The sequence below is a fragment of the Pongo pygmaeus genome, chromosome 1 (genome assembly GCF_028885625.2).
Source record: "Pongo pygmaeus isolate AG05252 chromosome 1, NHGRI_mPonPyg2-v2.0_pri, whole genome shotgun sequence".
Classification (NCBI taxonomy): Eukaryota; Metazoa; Chordata; class Mammalia; order Primates; family Hominidae; genus Pongo; species Pongo pygmaeus.
Genome location: NC_072373.2, coordinates 3,275,904 through 3,297,226, shown reverse-complemented (window position 1 = coordinate 3,297,226; position 21,323 = coordinate 3,275,904). Strand labels below are relative to the sequence as shown.

Here is a 21,323-nt window from a genome sequence, read left to right as displayed (position 1 = left end):
TCTATTTGTGTCTTCTTTATGGCTTCTACTTCTTAACTGATATTTTCTATTTTTTCCATTTATTTTGAGGGTGTTTGTAATTCCTTGATGAAGCATTTTTATCATGGCTGCTTTAAAATCTGTCAGATTATTCTAACATCTCTGTTATCTTGGAATTGGCATCTACTGATTGCTTTTATTTTCATTAAGATTAAGATATTCCTGGTTCTTGGCATAGTGAGTGATTTTTAACTGAAGCACAAACATTTTGAGTATTCTGTTATGAGACTCTGAATTTTACCTCAACCTGCTTTAGCTGGCTTTCTCTGACATCACTCCAGCAAGAGAATGAAGTGATGACACTCTGTTACTGCCAGGTGGGAGTACAAGTTCAGGTTCCCTATCTGACTCCTTGTTACTACTGAACTTATACTTCCTGGTAGGTAAATTTCTGCTTATTTCCCACAATACGACTTAATCACTGTGTTTGCATTTTATCCATTATTTTCTTATCTTTTCTCTTTTTTGGTTCAAAAACACACTCTTGGAACTATTATTCTCTATTTGGAGGTCAGTAGGAATCATTCATAAATATTAGAGCCAGGGGCTTCCAAACAACTGTTTGAAGGTATTAGTGACAATTACAGAACATCCTTTCTGTATGCCTTCTTACTCTCCCTCTTTCCCTCCCACCTCCCCACACGGTAACGTATGATGTTAAGTGTTTAGAGGAGGGCTTTTTAACCTAGACACCATGGACACTTGGTCCATGGAAGGGCTTCAGGGAGCCTCTGAAGCTGCCATCCCCACCAAATATACAAAAGGTTGTTTATATTTAACCTTTCTCTGGTTAGTCAGTGGCCCTCATCAGATTCCTAAATAGGGACATGACCAAAGAGGTTAAGAATCACTGTAGCGGATTAAGACATGGGAACAACAGAACTGCATGCTCTAAATCAGCCACTGCTGGGGCTGGAAATCAGGGTAGCTGATGCAGCAATAAAAGGAGCAATCTCTAGGACTTGCGGCCTTGTGCTGTCTGTTTAGATGCAGAAAAAGCTAAAAAGATGCTCAATGGGTAAAATACTTCAATAAAATTAAATGAGAAGGGAAAAATTGTAATACAAAAAGTTTAAATACAGATTTTTAAAAAAATGGATACCGAAGGGAAAGAAGTCTAAGTTTTGCAACCAGACTTTTGCTAAAAAGCAACTACACTAGGGCCAGGGTGAGGGAGCCTGCAGCACGCAGGGTTCACAGGAAAAACACCAACTCTGATTAACAAGACAGCCCAGACAGGTTGTCCTTGAGGTCCAAGAAGTCAAATTAGTAGCAAACAAAAGCCTTCTAAGAAATAAATGGAAAGAAATAAAAGTAGATTAGAGACAGGAGAGGGCAGGAGGTAAGCACTGGGAAGGGACCCCAGGACTGTCCTGTGGCAGCAATCACAAGAATTTCAGCTGAGCCCAGTGGAAATGGAAGACTAAACCAAATCAGAGCTGGGTTAAGTGGATTCCTTTCCTGGAGGAGGCTGGAGCCTAACTGAATCTGTAATAAATTTCTGTTTCTGAAGCTCCTCTGATTTCTGTTCAAACTCAGTCTTCAAAAACCTTATTCAAGTGATTTCATTCCATTATTTCCAGGGTTTCTAAGACAAGAAAGAGCATCCCAGGGGTGCCCGTCTGAAGATGACATCAGTTTCTAAAGGCAAAGAGTATAGCCTCCCTTTTCCCTCTCCAGGTTACCCGAGTCCTGAGAAAGCTCAGGAAAGAAAGACTTTCTGCAGGAAGAAACTGACCTGCTTCTAGACTCACAGGTCATGTGAGTTTTCCTAGGGATGGATACATTCAGGCCATCCCTCTGCCAGCAAATGCTCAGCAAAGGTCATGAGAAGATCTGGTCCATTAACCATAAACAGCTAACCAACAGGGCCAGGGGGAGGTTTTAAAGACTTCTATCCATTAAAAAAATCCATTCATTCAAGCATGTATTTAACAGAACTTGCTGTATTGGGGGCATGTGTGTCTATGTTAGGTGGCACCAGAAGACACAAAAGGAATGTAAGGTCCCTTGAGGGATTCCCACTCACCTTGGGGAGCAAAACACTGCTGGGGAGCAGTCATAGAACATAATTGTTCACCAGAGGAACCACCCCTGTAGCCCAAACTACAAACACAAGTACTGAACAGACCAGCTAGTGGAAGAGTGATCAGAACAAGAGTTCCTGTAACAATACCCATCTTTAATAGTTTCAGAATGCTTGAGATTGGAAAGCACACTCTCCCGCATTGCCTCGTTTACTCCTCAAAACAACTCTATGGGATAGCTACCAGCCTCCTTTTACAAATGAAATTATATTCCGAGATGAATGCAAATGGTGGGACTGGAACCTGAACCTACTGACTCTAAATCCTTGCACTCTTTCTACAACTCTGCCAGGAGTGCATGTTTGCTCCTTGGTTGATCATCAGACCTTGGCAAGAGACTCAATGACTTTTGTAGAAACACACAGCAAGTTTGGGTAAGGCCACCATTTAACCCCAGGCCTCATGACAGATAATCTGATGCTGCTCCCAGAATACCTTTCATTTGGCATCTATCAGGGAGCATGCCTGAGCTTCACCTTGGTACCAAGAACAGGAAAAGCTAACATGATTACGAAGAGAAGCTTCTGAAAGAGGCGATGCAACCTCATCAGAAGGGTATGAGGGCAGCAGAACAGACCTGGGCATGAGGGATGTAAAGGGCAGTAAGAGGGTCATCTGAAGGGCTGGTGATGGTCAGTACCATTAGCCCAGGCCACATTATCCTGAAAATCCATAGTGAGATGTCTGTCTGGGTTTGTTCAGGCTTGTCCTTATAGTTGAGGGTATTAGATGTCTCCTTCAGAAGTTCTGTATGCAATAGCAATGACTAAAGCTTCACATAAGGAAAAGAAGCAATCTAAATCTTCTCTGATTTCTCTCCCATATTTTTCCCTGAGTTGGCATCATGGGTTCGGTTAGATCTTAAGGGATTTCTGCACACTGATCTTACTAGAGAGCCTCATCTATTTAACTGGACCAGTCTAGAGGAAAAGAACAGAGCCTTGGTTTCCAGCCTGGATTTAATGACTTGTACATGTCTATCTCCTCCATTAAATTGTACACACCATACTGAGTTTGTTTTTTTTTTTTTTTTTTTTTTTTTGAGACAGAGTCTCACTCTGTCGCCCAGGCTGGAGTGCAAAGGCATAATCTTGGCTCACTGTAACCTCTGCCTCCTGGGTTAAAGTGATTCTCTCACCTCAGCCTCCTGAGTAGCTAGGATTTCAGGCACCCGTTATCATGCTGAGCTAATTTTTGTATTTTTGTAGAGACAGGATTTCACCATGTTGGCCAGACTGGTCTTGAACCCCTGACCTCAGGTGATCCTCCTGCCTCAGCCTCCCAAAGTGCTGGGATTATAGAGGTGAGCCACTGTGCCCAGCCTGAGTGTTATTCAAAGTAGTAGAAGTATTTGATCACCGTGTTGAATTAAATTGAACAAATACACCTGGCTCTGCCTCTGTGCGACTTTAGGTGAGCTCTTGCATGTCTCCAAACTTGAGGACCTTCACTTTTCAAACAGAATGAAAATGCCTGTCCCACTGACCTCACACAGCTGTCATCTGTCATGAGGACTGAGTATGATCACGGATCACGTATGTACGAGCAGTATTCATCGTTTCCAGTCCCATATAAACACAAAGGTCTAGTTGGATCACTTACGAACATCTACTTGCAGATGACCCTGTGTTGGGTACATCGTACATTAGGAAATTTCCCGCACATCGTTTTTCTGTCAAGATTTCCACACAGTAGGCCCTTGATAAGGATTTTCTGTACCTCGCTGATTCGACTGGCTGACAAGCACCCCCAAGACCAGAAAAGGAAAGTTCTTCCTGAGGCTGCAACAGACGGTGCAGTGTTCTTCCCCTGCCTGGGTAAACATGCCAGACACGATAAAAAGAACAGGAATAGCTGAGTGCCCTCAGGGAATCCTAGTGTTACTCCCGTTGGCCACACGCTGACTTTATTTAGAGATCAAGTAAAGGTGCTATGGCTAGCATTCGGCGAAAATGAGCACTGGGGAATCTGACTTTTAAGAATCCCTTAGGCATTTGTCATTTCTCTTAGGTCCATGTGGGTGGCTGCCAGTGTTACGGGATCAGCTGGCCCTTGGACACGCCCTGAGTAACCCTGATGCCCGATCCTTCCACCGTCACTCTTCCGCACACAAGGGCATGGCGGCCCAGAGGGTCCTGTTAAAGTGTCAAGTGCTTCCTATGATACCCACACGCCAGGTCTCCATATGACCCACTAGCGCCTGGCCAGGTGTGCATGTGAGCTCTCCTTTGGAAGGGTCACAGACTAGAGGAGAGGAAGTTCTGCTGAGGTGGGAAGGCCTGGGCCAGAGAGCAGAGAGCCCTGGGCTCCTCTGGGCAGAGGAGACTCCCTAAGTGGGTGAAACTAACCATCGTGTTTTAACAAGGTATTCCAACCAACCCTAAACCAGTTCTCCCATTTAGTTTCTTGGCACTTATTGCCAGAACCGTATTCACTGACCTCCTTCCCTTCCTCCCTCCTCCTTCCCCCAATAATGAATACTTCCTAAGTTCCAGATCCCTTGCATGGCACTGAGCTGGTTGCCAAGATAACCATGAAGCCCTCATACTCTCCTGGGGGCAGGGATGGGGTGGTCATCGGGTATGCCTACTGCAATGTGAAAAGGGCTCTCCTGGCAGGGTGGACAGAGAGCTGCAGGGGTAGGATAACAAAGTAACACTGGATTTGGGCCTTAAAGGATCAGCAGAGTTCTGCCAAGCCCAGGGGGCTGTGATGGGGAGAGCACTTAAGGCAGAGGGAAAAACAGCTGTGTGAAGATGGAGGAGTGAGAAGCTCAGGGTCACAGTGGGTCCTGGTGAACAGCAGTGATCACTGGGTGGGTGGAAAGGACAAGAGAAAGGGCGGGGAGAAGAGGCTGCAAAGGTGAACTGCCACAAAGATGGTCAAGGGCTTGCCATGCAAGGGACACGGACTGTGTTCTGTGGGCAATGGGGAGGAGGCACAAACAAGGTCAACTTGCTAAATGTGGAGAGGGCACAGGAGCAGTGGTGTTCTGAGGCTGGTTTGCACCAGGTGGCAAGAGTAATTGTTAATATTTTTTTACAAGAAGGTTGATTTTACATTTAAAATCAGCCAAGGTGGGCATGCCTGCATCACAGAAACAGGCAGATGTCACAAAGTAGGCTTTTTCCAGAGTGGTTGTTAAACATTTACCAGCACATATTGCACATGCGTGTGTATGCGTGCACACATACGTAGAGCTGCTAACAAATCACAAAGAGGCCCAGCAACAGCAGAAAAAAAGGATGCCAGACAGAACTAGGTGAGATCTTGGCACACTCACCAGTCTCAGATTCTTCATTGCTTGGGGAAACATGCCTTGATGTAGCTGCAGTTTGCCAACTTTCATCACTTGAACGCCTCTGACGGGATGGCTTCCTGGGAAAAAAATCCTGGAAGAAACCAAACGGCAAACAGTATCAGCAGCCCTCACCTTTGCAGTCAGCATTTCATCAGGAGACTATGAAAGTGGGAGCAAACACTAGCTGTGAATGTTAATGAGCTACTGAAAGGAAATTAGCTTTGCAATCCAGGAGAATGCAGTACTGAGGGGAATTCACACAGGATCGGTCTCCAGCTCCTCAGAATGCGTTTTGTGTTAGGGGAAAAAAAAATGACAGGACTAGAAGGTCTCCCTCATAAACACTAGAGAAGAGAAACAAAAGTTTGGAGCTCTGCGTTGATATTTGGGAGGGGTGGGGCGGGGAGAACAGGTGCTAATCTTCTCCTCCAAGCTCTTCCATGAAGCATCAGCATTAGCACTAGCACAGCCCTGGATCAGAAGATTGCCTCTCAATATATATTTGTTGAATAAATAAAGTTTTCATCATCCCCCAACTAGATACTACCACACCCCCCTTTTAACCGCAAAGCCCTTTGATTGAATCTCAGCTGTGGAGTCCATCATGGTACACCTTTCTTATAAGCACATGTGTATTTATTTATCATCTCACAGGATTATAGTGCTTTTTATTCAGGCACCCCATCTGCGTTCTCCATGATGTCTGACATGCAGGAGGAAATCAATCCATACTGGACCCTTTCACATAGAACAGAATAGAATATGGTGTTGTTGTGGACCAAAGAAAGAAGACGTACACACCTCTGGCTATGGGCTGTTTCAGACCCTGTGAAGAGCTGTATTACTTCAATTCAACAAGAATTTACCATATTGGATTCAACCAAATATGAGCAGTTTGGCCTCTTCTGGCCCCAATACCCCCTACCCCTACACTTAGAGAATACTGAGCCCCTGCTGTATACGCAGAATTGTCTCTGGGGGAAATGCCTACACACACACACACACACACACACACACACAAAACCACAGTTTAAATGAGCTTTTCAGGCCAGGTGCGATGGCTCACACCTGTAATCCCAGCACTGTGGAGGCCGAGGCAGACGGATTGCTTGAGCTTAGGAGTTTGAGACCAGCCTGGGTAACAAGGCAAAACCCTTTCTCTATAAAAAAAAAAAAAAAAAAAAATACAAAAATGAGCCAGGTGTAGTGGAGCATGCCTGTAGTCCCAGCTACCTAGGACACTGAGGCGGGCGGATCACTTGAACCCTGGAGGCTGAGGCTGCAGTTTTACACCACTGCACTCTACCGTGGGTGACAGAGTGAGACCCTGTTTCAAAAAAAAAAAAAAAGTTTTTTCCTTGAGGCTGAATCATCCCATTAGACACAAGACAAACATTCCTGCAGGAGTTAAAACAATGTTACACGATGGAGCATGATTTAGCGCCCAAATAAGGCATAACTTAGTATACGCTAGATGTCCAGTTCAAGTTTGTTGAATTGAACTGAGAAAATGATACAAGTATGGTGAAGACAAAGAGGTGACTGACAGTTGGTTGGACCGGGGAAGGCTTCCTGGAGCAGGGAAATTGGACTTACACTGGCTCCCAAGGATTTGGAGAGGCTTGGCTGGGTAGGAGAAGGGAAGCATATCCCAACTGTCAGAGAGAACGAGCAAGGGCGCACTCTAAATGCTGCTTCTCCAGGGACGGAGGTGCCTGCCCACAGACATCACTAAGATAATCCTAGAATCCATCACTCATACAGGGCTTGCCATGTGCCAGGCACTGTTCCAACTGCTTTTCATCCATGAACCCAGAGAACCCCATCTAAGCTCTATTATGTAACAGTGATGAGGTAGATTTACCAGGAGAGACAGGTATGTTCTCTGACAAGTGCACACATATCTGCAAACCATTCCCTCTCGCTGAATCTTAACTCTTCCCCCTATGAAATGTGATATAGAAACTTTTTTTTTTCATTCATGCTCTTAAAAAAGTAGAAAGCAGTACCTGGGAGGAAAGTATTTAAACCAACAGAAGGTTGGGAATGCCTCTTTTAAAAAGCTGAAAAGGGGCTGGGCGCGGCGGCTCACACCTGTAGTCCCAGCACTTTGGGAGGCCGAGGCGGGCAGATCACGAGGTCAGCAGTTTGAGACCAGCCTGGTCAATATGGTGAAACCCCGCCTCTACAAAAAATACAAAAATTAGCTGGACATGGTGGTGGGCACCTGTAGTCCCAGCTACTCAGGAGGCTGAGGCAGAAATGCTTGAACCCAGGAGGCGGAGGTTGCAGTGAGCCGAGATCGTGGCACTGCACTCCAGCCTGGGCAACAAGAGCGAGACTCAGTTTTAAAAAAAAAAAAAAAAGCTAAAAGGGAGCGGAAGGGGGAACAACAAAGGAGACACTGGGTCCTGGATTTTTCTTCATCTCTTCAGTATGCCAAGGGGTCAATCACTTTACCTTTCACCCCTTACGAAATGAACATCATTATCTATTTGTGTAGAAATGACTTTAAGATCCCCAGACAAAAGGCGTAAGTGCAGGACGCCATTATCAGAGGGACACTTTCCTTGAAAAGCACGCCTGGATTTGGGGTGTTATATTATTGCTACGAATGTGGCATCATTAAATTTAAAGGCCAAAAAGTGATTTTACACTAATCATCACTCCACTAAGTGGATGTCTGTTATGTCAGTTAGCAGAAGGAAAGACAATCTTCAGTTCTACGATGGCAGAGAAAGCGGTGTGTCATTACGCCGTGACAGGTACCTGCCCTGGTCGCTCAGATATTTCAAAATGAAGTAGAGCTTACGAAGGAGAGCATGAGGAAGCGCTTGTAAGGGGGGACTTCCAAATAAATATTAACAGGGCAGTCTCACAGCTCTGTGGGGCTGCTGATTGCGGGCCTGGTTTGTTTCTGGAGGCCTCCCAGCTGACATACAGAATAAAAATCATGATCCCTTGCTGGAGTATAACTCCAAGGAAAACTGATCGAGCTCACTCCTGCTGGGAGACATTCTTCAAAGGTGTGGATTTCCATCCACTTTATGGTGTAGAGCAGGGATGGGGAGAGAAGAGGGCCTGGAGGTAGTAGTCTTGACAGGACAAAAAGACAGTCATCTTTTGATAGGATTGTCAAAAATGAAGACCAGGATTAGAGTCCAAAGTGAAGCAGCAATCAGGTGTGTCCAAGGACTGTGAGGACTAAAGCAGGAGTCTGAGTGAGAAGGTGAGGGGAAGGTGCACCTACAAGACACCGGGTTCCAGGTCCGGCCCCGTAAGCAATCTGCAGAAGTCCAAAGTGAGTCTCTGCCCTTGGTTAGCATGTAGTTTGCAGGTGAGGCAAATGAAATCATGATATAGAAAGGCGTGTGACAGCCACCTGACCAGGGCACAGACAGTGTGTGCTCTAGGAGCAGCCGGGACCACAGTGATCAGGGGAGTGGCAGAGCCTGAGTGGGTTTCCACTGGAGATGATGATGGGATCCTGGGACAAGGGAAGGGATGGATGGTTGCTCTGGTGATGGGATGGGAGGCTGAATGCCAAAGGGCAGTGAGCATGCTGGTCCGGCCAGCAGAGGAGGGGAGTAGGAAAGGAGGTGCACTCAAGGCCAGGCTGTGCAGAGACACACACACGCGCAAAGCTAGGAACTCTGGACTTCCCTTGCCAGCCGTGAGGCCAGGCTGTGCAGACACACATGCACAAAGCCAGGAACTCTGGACTTCCCTTGCCAGCAGTAAGGCACTACCAAAGGGGGCTGAGGATATTTCATCAGAATAGAAAACCAAGAAAATTGGAAAACAGACCCTAGAGGCAAAAAGACTTGAGGTAGGATAGCAGCAATATCAACAGAAAAGAAGGACTTGGTACAAGAAAGGTTATGCAGCTGATTTAACAGAATCTGGGGATCCAAGGGGGTGCAGTGGAGTCTAAGCTGACTCCACAATTCAGAAATAGAAATACCTCCACAAAAACATACAAGCAAACTACATAACAACAAAATCATTCAACAAGGGAGTTTACTTGTTTGGGTGATATAAATTTTCCTTTCACAGGTATAATGCTAGCAATCACATGTTCCAGAATGCTTGGTCTAGACTGGAAAAAAATGTTTTTGGTGTTTCTATGGTGAATAAGTGCATAAGAAGAAATGGGTTTAAACAAGGAGAAAAAAGAAGGAAATGTACACCAGCTTTAACTCAGACCCATAAGCACCAAGCTCTTACTGATATATTTTACAGGGAGGCTGAAAGTCAGGAAACTGGGATCTGAGGTCAAAAGGACATGGAGAAGAAATATCTGATGCCAGGATCTCTATTAGTCTGGCTGAGGTTGCTGATCTGTATTGGTCCTACGTGACGCAATCACCAATCACATTATTCCGTTACAGATGGCAGCTCTGGCGTTCACAGAGTAGGAAAAGGCCTTTGTTATTCAGGGTTACTGCTTTCGTTTGAATGTTTTCCCTCCAAAATTCAGATGCTGAAACTTAATGGCCAACGTGGTAGTTTTTGGAGGTCCGGCCTTTAAGAGGTGATTAGGTCATCAAGGCTCCTCTCCTTGTGAATGGGATTAAAGCCCTTATAAAACAGGTTTCACGAAGTGTTCAGCTTGTTTTCTTTCCACTGTGTAAGGACACAGTGTTCCTTCCCTCCAGAGGATGTAGCAACAAGATATCATCTTGGAAATGGAAAGCAGCCCTCACCAGACAACCTGCTGGCACCTTTATCTTGGATTTCATGACTTGAACTTCCCAGCCTCCAGAACTGTGAGAAAAAAAAATTCTGTTCTTTGTGAATTACCGTCTATGGTATTTTGGTGTAGCAGCACAAACAAAGTTAAGACAATTATTTTTTAAAAACGATGCAAAACATGTTACTGAACCTGAAAGGAGAACTTAACCTGCCTGTTTAAATTGTATCTTAAGAGTAACTAAATAGCTCCAGTTGTATGAATTTTAGCTGATAAATGTGAAATGATGACGGAATTAGAAAAATCACTTTGCAACTCCTGGAGAATTATTTGACTGAGGGGAGAAAATATCACTTGATAAAACCATTAGATAAAATGATGGTAAAGAATTTTATAGTGGGTGGATTAACTTGTTACCATCTGAATCCACTGATCAATCTTAGCATCACCGAAGTAGGACAACTAGACACTAAGTGCCATCTGATGCAGAAGGAATTATTTTTGACTACCTATCAACTATCCTTGTGAAACAAAACAGAACCCCACACACTGAAGCTGAATCTAATCAAGCCTGCAAAGTCAAATCCCATTTCATGCGGAAAACAAGGGACAGAGGAACAAGTAAAGCAGTCAGCTGAATCTGGGGTATGGGAAATTCTACAAAAGCCTGGACCCGGGATCTTCAACAAGTCAATCACATCGAAAGAAAAAGATGGTAGCAGGAGACTACTGTAGATTAAAAGAGATGTAAGAGATGTAACAGCCAAATACGAGGTGCAGACCTTGTGTATCCTTACTCAGCCAAGACAACTGTAAAAACATATTTCTGGGATAATCCAGGAAATCTGAGCATGAAATGGCATTGCAAATGGGAGAAAAAATGTCCACATTTTTCAGAGATACAAAACTGAGGTACATATGAATTAAATGACCTAATATCTGCGATTTCACTTAAATATAGTCAATCCTCTGTATGCACAAGACGTTAGTTCCAGGATCCCCACAAATACCAAAATCTGTGGATGTTTAAGTCTCTTACAGTCAGCCCATGGTATCCCTGGGTTATAAATCCCTAGGTTCAGCATCTGCAGGTTCCAACAACTGCAGATCAAAAACACAGTTGGCCCTGCATATCCACATGTTCTGCATCCAATTCAATCCAGCACAGATCACTCAATGCAGAAGGCATGAATTTGGAGGGCCAACTGTATCTTCAGCAGATTTTCAGCTTCCAACAATGGTGGAGTAGCTTATTTCAGACCAAGCAGCTTACCTGCTGCTGAAAACAGGAAATGCTATAAACAGGAAAACATAGACAAAGAAGTATTTTTAAGAATCTGTTTGAAGGTATCAAGGAGCCACTGAGGCAGCAAGATCTTGAAAAGTCAAGATCATGGAAAGAATGGAAGGTGAACCTTGTATTCATTGGTACTTTTCCCTTTGATGATCTTAGAGGAGAGACAGAGAGGCTCACCAGCTGAGCAATGTTTTTGGCAGTCTCACAGAAAAGGAGACACAGAAACTGGAATTCAGGGATCAACAATGATAACAAGGAGCTCTAGTAAACATTCCTGGCTTTCGATTCTGACCACCAAAAGACTACAATCTATCTAGGTACAGTACAGTAAATTAGAAATAAAGCAGCCATTACAAAGAATGAATCACTTCAAATCCTGATTGGATGAAGGTACGATCTCTTTCTATCCTGATTCCCAGAAGCAAAAGTAAACATGTCTGAAGGAGATAACATCATCCTCAGCCTCAACTTATCTCAAATTTCCTGTATAATGTTCTGCATTTGGTAAAATTATAACCCGGCATACAAGAAGACAAGAACTCTCTGAAAACCAAGAGAAACAATATAGACAGTGAGACAGACCTACAGGTACTGAAATAGTAAGGTTCTCATACACAGACTTTAAAATAGCTCATAAATATGTTTGAGAACTTAAATAATATGTAAGAATTTTAGCAGAAAATCAGAAATTATGTAAAAAATAACCAGTGGAAATTTTAGAACTGAAAAATAGAAAACTAAAATTAAGAACTTAACAGTCTAACGTTAGATTAGTCAGAGCTGAGGAAAGAATTAGTGAATTGCAAGGTAGGTCAAATGAACATATCCATCAAAAGACACAGAGACAATGGAACAGAAATAAACAGGAGCAGAGGTCTCATATGTGTCAACTGGAATCTCAAATGAGAGAAAGGAGAGAATGGGGCAAAAGCTATATATATACACACACACACATATATACACACACATATATACATACATATATACACATGTATACATATATACACACATATATACATATATACACACATATATACATATATATACATACATACATACATATAGCTGTAATGGCGGAACATTTTCTAAACTAAAGACAGCAAGTCACAGATTCAAAAATGCTAAGAACTGCACAAAGACTACAATAATTCAACAAAGGTAAAAAGAAGAAGGATGAGGGATAAGGTAGGCGTGGCAAAATCTTGATAAGAATTACTTAGGCTGGATGATAGACATATGAAAGTTCATATTACTCTATTTTTGTGTACATTTGAAAATTTTCATAATCAGGGCACTGGATTTTACCTTTTTCACTTTTAGAAATGATGGACTTTGGGAGATAGCCTCAAGTTTCAAAAGATTTGGAATTTTACTAAATTTTGAGCCTTCTGTAAAAATAAAGTGATACATTCAATGAACAGTATATAACAGCCTTCCAATGCTGTTTCAAGACATTAGACAGACATAGACTTGATAGCTAGAATAATAGCAGAGGGAGCAACAGCCCACATTCAACATTAAAAGGCTTTGCTTTAGGTCTTAAAGCAAATGTAGAAACTCAGTGTCATATGCCAGGAGTAAATGGGACAAAGAGGCATGAAGAGGCACATAGAGTCAGTCATCTGATGTTCCTTAGGCTCTGTTTAATTTAAAGCAGCTGTTTTATGGAAGTTATTTATGCCTTTGTGGTAGGATAACTTTATTAGTAATATGATACATTTTTTTGCTGGGGGAAAAAAAAAGGTCCTAACATCAGGAAACAAAACCAAAGGGGGAAAAAAAAGATGGGCCCTACTGTCACAAAACCACCTCAAAACACGGAGAACTACTTCTTACCATGACCTTAATTAACCCAGGCTGTTACTCTGGAGAGATGCTATTTCCCAAGTGGGTGACGAATCATTGCTTCTCCATCACCTCTACTGCTGTGCTCTATTGGTGACAGGGAGATCAGGGCCGTGAATTCTTGTTTCCAAAAGGAAAAGGACTTGGGTTCTAGCCCAGACTGAACCCTCAGCTCTTGTTTGGTCTCTGACATGTGCTGCTGGCCTCACATCTTTAAGAAAGATGGATCTGCACTCCCCCATCTCTACGTGAGTAACAGAAAGAAAATTCGCAGTGTCACGCAGGATTTGACAACGTCACAGTGAGATTTTATCTATTGCAATGAAATTTTTCTTGCATTTCTTTTACTTTATAAACTGAGATACATTTCTACTTCTCTTAAAAACTTCCACCAAATAGGTCCTTCACTCAAAAGGTGGGGTTTAAGCCAGGTGCCATGACTCACACCCTTAATCCCAGTTTTTCTGGGAGGCCAAGAAGAGAAGACTGCTCCAGGCCAGGAGTTCAAGTGCAGCCTGGGTAACATAGTGAGATGCCATCTCTACAAAAGGAAAAAAAAACAATTTAACTAGTCAGCCATGCTTGGTGTTGCACAGCTGTAGTCCCAGCTACTTGGGAGGCTGAGGTGGGAGGATCACTTGAGCTCAGGAGTTTGAGGCTGTAGTGAGCTATGATGGTGCTACTGTACTTCAGCCTGAGCGACAGACAAGACTACTCTAAAAATAAATATATACTTTTTTTTAGAAGTAGGGTTTTCTTACTCTTATTAGTTTCACGATTAAGAGTTACTTGCACATGATCCATTATTAGAATCTTTCATCAGGTAAGAATAAAACAGACTTTCAATGATCTGAAATGTCCACGTTATTTAGGCTCAGGAGCACGGAGGGTAGGAAAGCAGGAGATAAATTAGAATGAAGGAGATATAAGATTTGGGCTGAAGACATGGCTCTTCCAATTAGTTGAGTGACTATTTCACAATTAATGTGATAAGAGATTGGAGAGCGTCTGGAAATGTATACAACTCCATACAAACACAAACTAGTATTATTAAGTTTCCAGGGCTAGTAAATGTATGGTAATTAGTGGAATGCAGTTACACCCACATGGAGATTACACACTGCGGCGGGGCGGGGAATCACTAAAAAAAAGCATGATAGCATCAAAATGGTCATTTTCCACAGCCAAAAACAAACAAAAAGAAACAAAAAACCACTTGAACTACTTCTACATTTGCCTGTTTCTTTTAAAATACAAGTGGCTTGGGCAGCAACACACAGGAAAGCCTGGAGTAGTTGAGATGATTCTGGGTGAGTGTCCTCATTAAGGGAAAGACTTATGTTCTTATACTGGATGAGCATCCTCATTAAGGGAAAGACTTATGTTGCAGTTAGGGCTAAGCATCCAATAATGAACCAAACTTGGGTTTTGGTCTTTCCTTTTAGAAAACACACTGAGAAACTATTGCCTACATTTGTAACTTCTATATTAAGTGTGTTCAATTATTTTCATTTCATGCTGGACTTAAAAATTTCCTCACTCCCGTGCCTGCGAGCAGCCTGGCTGGCAGCAGGGAAACCTCAGGGGCTGTGTGGATGGCCCTCAGTGTAGCACAGGGGTGAGGATGGCCAGCATCTTCCAGGAAGGCAGGACAGTCCTCCATTTCATGTAAACAGTTTCCTCTTAACCCCTAACAGTAATAATGCTGCCCTTTTGCCTGTCTCATATATGACAGCACTATTTTTTTAGAGTGTGAAACATTTGATGACATCTTGAAGGATTTCAGAAAGGCTGGCTAGCATGACTGAAGTATAAAATAACCATAATTTAGTTTAATACATCCTTGAGAAAAAATGGTAATGAGATTTTCCCTACAAAAACTGCATTATCCTGTATAGTCTATCCTTATTATGTGGGATAAAGTTCTGAATGTATACACTCAAGCCCTCAAAAGATGGTCATATCATTGAGATCATTCCTCAAGAAACTTAACAGCAGAAAGTTTAAAATTTTCAGAAAATTTTAAATGTATTTGAACGTTTTAGTTCAAGTTTATAAAAGTTGGTTTACATTCTGCTCCTAGAAATGCAGCAGGCATGGTAGCTATACCGATTCAATGGAAGCATACTGAAAACAATATAAAATGCTTGATGAAATCTTCTGAAAAGCAGTAAGATGCTGGCAAGATAGTAAGGCATTGTCAGGCCAAAATGTGAGTGAAGAAGGACTCCTGACAAGTAAGCAGAATAGCTGAACTGCTGGTTCCTCCCCTGCTCTGTGGGACTTGGGGGACAAAAGAACAAGCCCACTGTCTCCCCAGCAGGATGGGGTCTAGTGGGAAATCCTTCCTTTTGTTCAACTTATTTGGAATGGTAAGTAAGACGTGATTGCCAGTAACAGAAGGAAACAGATTACATTCAAGAGTCCCAGAGAGCTGACAGGCAGTTGCAGAGTGGAAGCTGAAAGCCAGTGGAATGACATCTTCCATGTTCTGAGGAAAACAAACTCCTCCTCTAGAATTCTACATCCCAAAAGACATCTTTCAAGAATAAGATTGAAGAGCTGAAGGGTGCAGGGCTTCTGATGATGATGAAAATCTTCTAAAATTGACTGTAGTCATGGTTGCACATATATTTAAATATATTGAAAACCACTGATGTATACACTTTAAATGGATAAATTGTAAGCTATATAAATTGTCTTTCAATAAATCTCTTAAAAAAGGATAAAGATGAAATAAAAATATCTTTAGACAAAGAAAAATGGAAAATTTGTCACCAGATCTTCACAAAAGGAATTTCTAACATTCTAGTTGAAAGGAAAATCATCCCAGATGGATGGTTTAAGATACAAGAAAAAATGGACAAAGAGAATGCTTAATATGGGCAAATCTATGAATACTGACAAAATAATTTTTGTGGGTTAAAATATGGTAAAAAATTAAAATACACAACAATTGTAGCATATGTATCAGTAGGAGAAACAGTAGTATTCAAGCGTTCTAAAGCCTCTCTACATCCACGAAGAGTGTAAGAAAGTAACATATTTTCTTTACAATTCTTTAAACAGTTCATCTGTGACTTATATATCCTTCACAATATGTGATTTATTTAATAATTTTAAAAGTCTTAAAAACTGATTTAATGTTCTGTTTTAATTTCTGAGTACAAAGCCAGTTTGCAGAGAGCTGTCAGGTTAATAGGTAATCTAGGGATTTAATGATCTCAAAGACTGAGTGTTAAATCAGTAAGAAAGGAGCATTGTGGTTAAAAAAAACCCTACATACCGTTTCCTTGTTTGGAAAGAAAAGAGGAGCGTCACAAAAATTAAACATGAATAAAAAGCTGCACAATTTACTTTAAAATAGAAGATGAAATATAGTTTGGCATCAATGATCTTACCAAGCCGTATGTATCTGTATCTACAATGTTGTTTAACAACACTATACTCATGTGATGTTGTTGACATATTTCAGTAGTGTTACTGGTACTTTATTGAAATCAATCACTACAGATGCCAAGTACTCAGAGCCCACAGACCTTGAAGAAGTCATAGGATGGGTTTCCATAGTACAGGTGTTGGGAGGTGCCGTATTGTGGTGCTGGGAAACAGAGATGTTCTCTTCTTTGAAGATTTTCAAAGAAAAAATATAGCCTGTTGTAGCAGAGTAGCTAGCACTGCTTAGATGCAGAATCATGAGAAAGTAAGGCGATAGCAGAGGTTGGTAAACGCCACCTCACAAGCCAAATCCCATGAGCAACATGCTTTTGTAAATAAGGTTTCGCTGGGACACAGCCGTGTCTATTCATTTACATATTGTCCACAGCTGCTTTCAAGCTACAAGAGCAGAATTAAGTAGGTGGATGTATGGCTTGCAAAACTGAAAATATTTACTATCTGGCTCTTCACAGAACAGTTGCTAACACTTGCTCTACAACAAAGGAGTTACTAAAAATAAGAGGCTAGGAAGAGGATCCCTTACAAAAATTATCGTAATGGACAACCATGAATAGGTCTGGGAAGTGGGGCTGCCTAGTTGTCTGCATCACTAGTAAGAATAATGGTAATTATAGTAACAGCAGTTCATGCAGTTAGTGCCTTTGCCTCATGTCAGGCACTGTCCTAAGGACTTTGAGTTCAATTTATTCTAAAAAAAATCTTATTCAAGCAGACTCTGGTAATGATGGTATAAAGTAATTAGTAGTTCTTGTCCATAGAAAATGAGTACAAAACTAGTGAAAATTGCCAAAGGCAACCACATTAGGGCATCAGAAATTGATCTAAGGTAGGCAAAAAATTGAGAAGTGTTTATTTTTTAAAAATAACCATATTTTAGGGTAAGAAAATCAGGATTCTATGGTCTTCTTGCCTGAGGCTATTCCTATCTACCATTCACTCCCAAGTCAGCCTTAGAAGGAATGAGACCAACTCTCCATATCACCTGGATAACTGGGAAACTGCATGTACACAAGGGAGACCCAAAAGAACCTCATCAAAAGTAAAAATCAGAGGAGATCTGAGGACCTTAAATGTATCTTCTCATACACAAGTGACCAGCAGAGTGGAAGCCTTATAGGCGACCAGCAGAGTGGAAGCCTTATAGGCTCAAGGTATTTCCTAGAGGTCCCCCTGTGTCTTCTGCATAGCTTAATGGTCTGCCCACATCACAAAAAAGAAGAAAAAGAATAAAACACTAAGCAAAGACAATACTGATGAGCTCCACTGCATACTCCACACTCTGCAGCTGAAGTCCAAGCAAGTTACAAAACAATACACTACAAAATGCCCACCAGCTACTCTCAGAACAAAACAGAATGCAGAGTTATAATACATTATTTAAAATGTTCAGTTCCCAAACCAAAATCACTAGATATACTGTCTCTACACCCTGCCCCCACCCCCCAAAAAATAAAGACAGAGGGCAGGATAATGATACAAAGTGTCAAAAGAAACAAACTATCAGCCAAGATATCTATATCCAGACAAACTACCATTTAAAAATGAAGGTGAATATAGTAAAGATGATGAGTCTCTTTTAATTGACTTAGTGAAACTGTAATAAAAATCCAAGCTTGATATTTGTAGATATAGACAAACTGGTTCCAAAATGTATATGGAAACACAAAGGAATTAGAATAGTCTAAGCAATTCTAAAAAAGAATAAAATTGGAGGGCTCACACAATCCGATTTTAAGATTTACTAGAAAGCCACAGTAATCAAGACAGTGTGGCACTGGCAAAGAGATAGACACAAAATGAATGGAACACAACAGAAATTCAAGAAATTGATTCACACAAATGTAGCCAATTATTATTTTTTTTTCCCAAAGGCATAAGAACAATTCAATGGAGTAAGGATGGCATTTTTAACCATTTTCAACAACACCTGTTATCTACCTTTTCTATTATATCCATCCCAGTGGGTGTGAAGTGCTATCTCACTGTGGTTTTGATTTGCATTTCCCTAATGGTTAATAATGTTGAGCATCTTTTCATGTGTTTATCAGCCATTTGTATATCTTCTTTGGAAAATGTATAGTCTAGTCTAGGAAGAAAAACGAACTTCAACCTGAACTTCATAACTTCTATCAAGGTCAATGATGAGGCCATTAACTCAAATAGATCATTGACCTAAATACAAACTTGTAAAAATTTTAGAAGACATGGGAGAAAATCTTCATGACCTTGAGTTAGGCAAGAGTTGCTAAATATGACACTAAAAATATGATTCATAAAAGAAAAAAATGGAAAAATTAGATTTCGTCAAAATTAAAAACATCTACTCTGTAAAAGATACATTTAAAAAATGGAGGCCTGGCGTGATGGCTCACATCTGTAATCCCAGCACTTTGGGAGGCTGAGGTGGGTCGATCACTTAAAGCCAGGAGTTTGAGACCAGCCTGGCCAACATGGTGAAATCCTGTCTCTACTAAAAATACAAATATTAGCTGGGTGTGGTGGCACGTGCTTGTAGTCCCACCTAATCGAGAGGATGAAGCACAAGAATCACTTGAACCCGGAAGGAGGAGGTTGCAGTGAGCTGAGATTGGGCCACTGCACTCCAGCTTGGGTGACAGAGTGAGACACTGTCCCAAGGAAAAAAAAAAAAGAAAAAGAAAAAGAAAATGGAAAGACAGCCTACAGACTAAGTGAAATTATTTGCAAAATACACATCAGATTGAAGACTTGTATCCAAAATATATCAAGAACTCAATAAAACAAAGCCAAAAAGAAAAGGAAAAGAAAAAATGGTCAAGAGACTTGAACAGACATTTCTACAGAGACAATATATGAATGCCAAATACGTACAGGAAAAAGTGATCAATTAGGTACTAGGAAAATGTTTTCCAATGAGCACCACCACGTACCCTTTACCACAGGTCAACAGGCTAGTTCTCCATCCTCCCTCTAAACCAAATATGTATGACTTCTCCCAGATTGTGAAAGTATATATGCATTTCCTATGCTTAATTAGATAATGAAATCCCTACTTAGAGCTCAAATTACTCTAGTTCCTTTAGTCTTGTTCCTAGAGGTGCCTCTGCAGCTATGAATCTTGTTTTATACTTATCAACTTGTAAGATTTTGACAGTTTTTGGCTAAAATCAAACAAACTATCAATACTATTCTTTTGTGTTTGTGAAGATGTGGAAGAACTGGAACCCTCATATATTGTTAATAGGAATATAAAATGGTAAAGCACTTTGGAAAACATTTTGGCAATTACCTAAAAAGTTAAACAGAAGACAAAGGACTCAAGTGAGATGGTCAAAAGATCTGACTAGATATTTTTCCAAAGAAGATACACAAATGGCTCATAAACACATGAAACGATGCTCAACATGATTAGTCATCAGGGAAATGTGAATCAAAGCCAGTGTAGTACAACTTCACACCCACTAGGATGGGGATAACCAAAAAGACAGATAATAACAGGTGTTGGTGAGCATGTGGAGAAATGAGAACCCTCATACCCTGCTGGTGAGAGGGTAAAATAGTACAGCCACTTTGGAAAATGGTCTGTCAGTTCCCCAAAACGTTAAAAGACAGAGTTATCACATGACCTAGCAATTCTACCCCAGGTGTATTCCCATGAAAAATGAAAACACAAGTCCATGCAAAAACGTGTATACAAATGTTTATAGCAGTGCTATTCCTAATGGCCCAGAAATGGAAACAATCCAAATGCCTATCATTTTATAAATAAACAGAGTTGATACCATATGGTGGAATACTATTCAGCCATGAAAAGGAATGAAGTGTTTATACATGCTACAACATGGATGAACTTTAAAAATATTATGCTAAGTAAAAGAAGCCAGACACACAAGGCCACAAATTATATGATTCCATTTATGTGAAATGGTATATGACAAATCCTGAATAGGCAAATCCACAGAGACACAAACTAGATTAGTAGTTTCCATGGGATGTGGCTAAAGGGGGTTGGAGATGACTGCTAATAAGCATGAGGCTTCCTTTTGCATGAGGAAATGTTCTGGAATTAAATTATGGTGATGGTTGTAAAACCTTGTAAATATGCTAAAAAAAAATCCCACTGAAATGTACACTTTTGAAGTGAATTTTATGGTATGTGAGCTCTATCTCAATTGTTTTAAAGATTAAACATTATGCCCCTGAATTCCATTATTAGGAATGAATCTACTTATGAGAAATAAAAATATATGTCCATACAAGGTCTTATATGTGAATGTTTATAGCAGCATTATTCATCATAGCCAAAAAAGTGGAAATAACCCAAATAATCAACTGGGAGTAGATAAATATGATGTACTATATCCATACAATGTAAACTACTCAGCAATAAAAAGTAACAAAGTACTAATACATGTTACAACATGAATGAACCTTAGTAACATGCTGAGTGAAAGCAAGCAGTGAAGTAAGGCTACATATATGTTTCCATTGATATGAAATTTGTATAAAAAGCTGAACTACGGAGACAGTAAGCAGAAATGTGGTTACCTAGAGCTGGGTATGGGTAGGAACTGACTGCAAACAGACCTCAGGAAAACTTTGGAGATGCTAAAATATTCTAAA

General features: G+C 41.1%; 1 protein-coding gene across 18 annotated transcripts in view; it reads right to left on the bottom strand.

Moving 5' to 3' along the window:
* The window catches only part of SMYD3 (SET and MYND domain containing 3), a 770,143-nt gene that overhangs the window by 9,306 nt on the left and 739,514 nt on the right, over positions 1 to 21,323 (bottom strand). For all 18 annotated transcript variants that reach the window (XM_054446960.2, XM_054446950.2, XM_063666134.1 and 15 more), the window contains one exon: positions 5,410 to 5,518. In XM_054446960.2, coding sequence (XP_054302935.1) covers positions 5,410 to 5,518 — 109 coding nt within the window. The remainder of the gene's footprint in view (positions 1 to 5,409; positions 5,519 to 21,323) is intronic.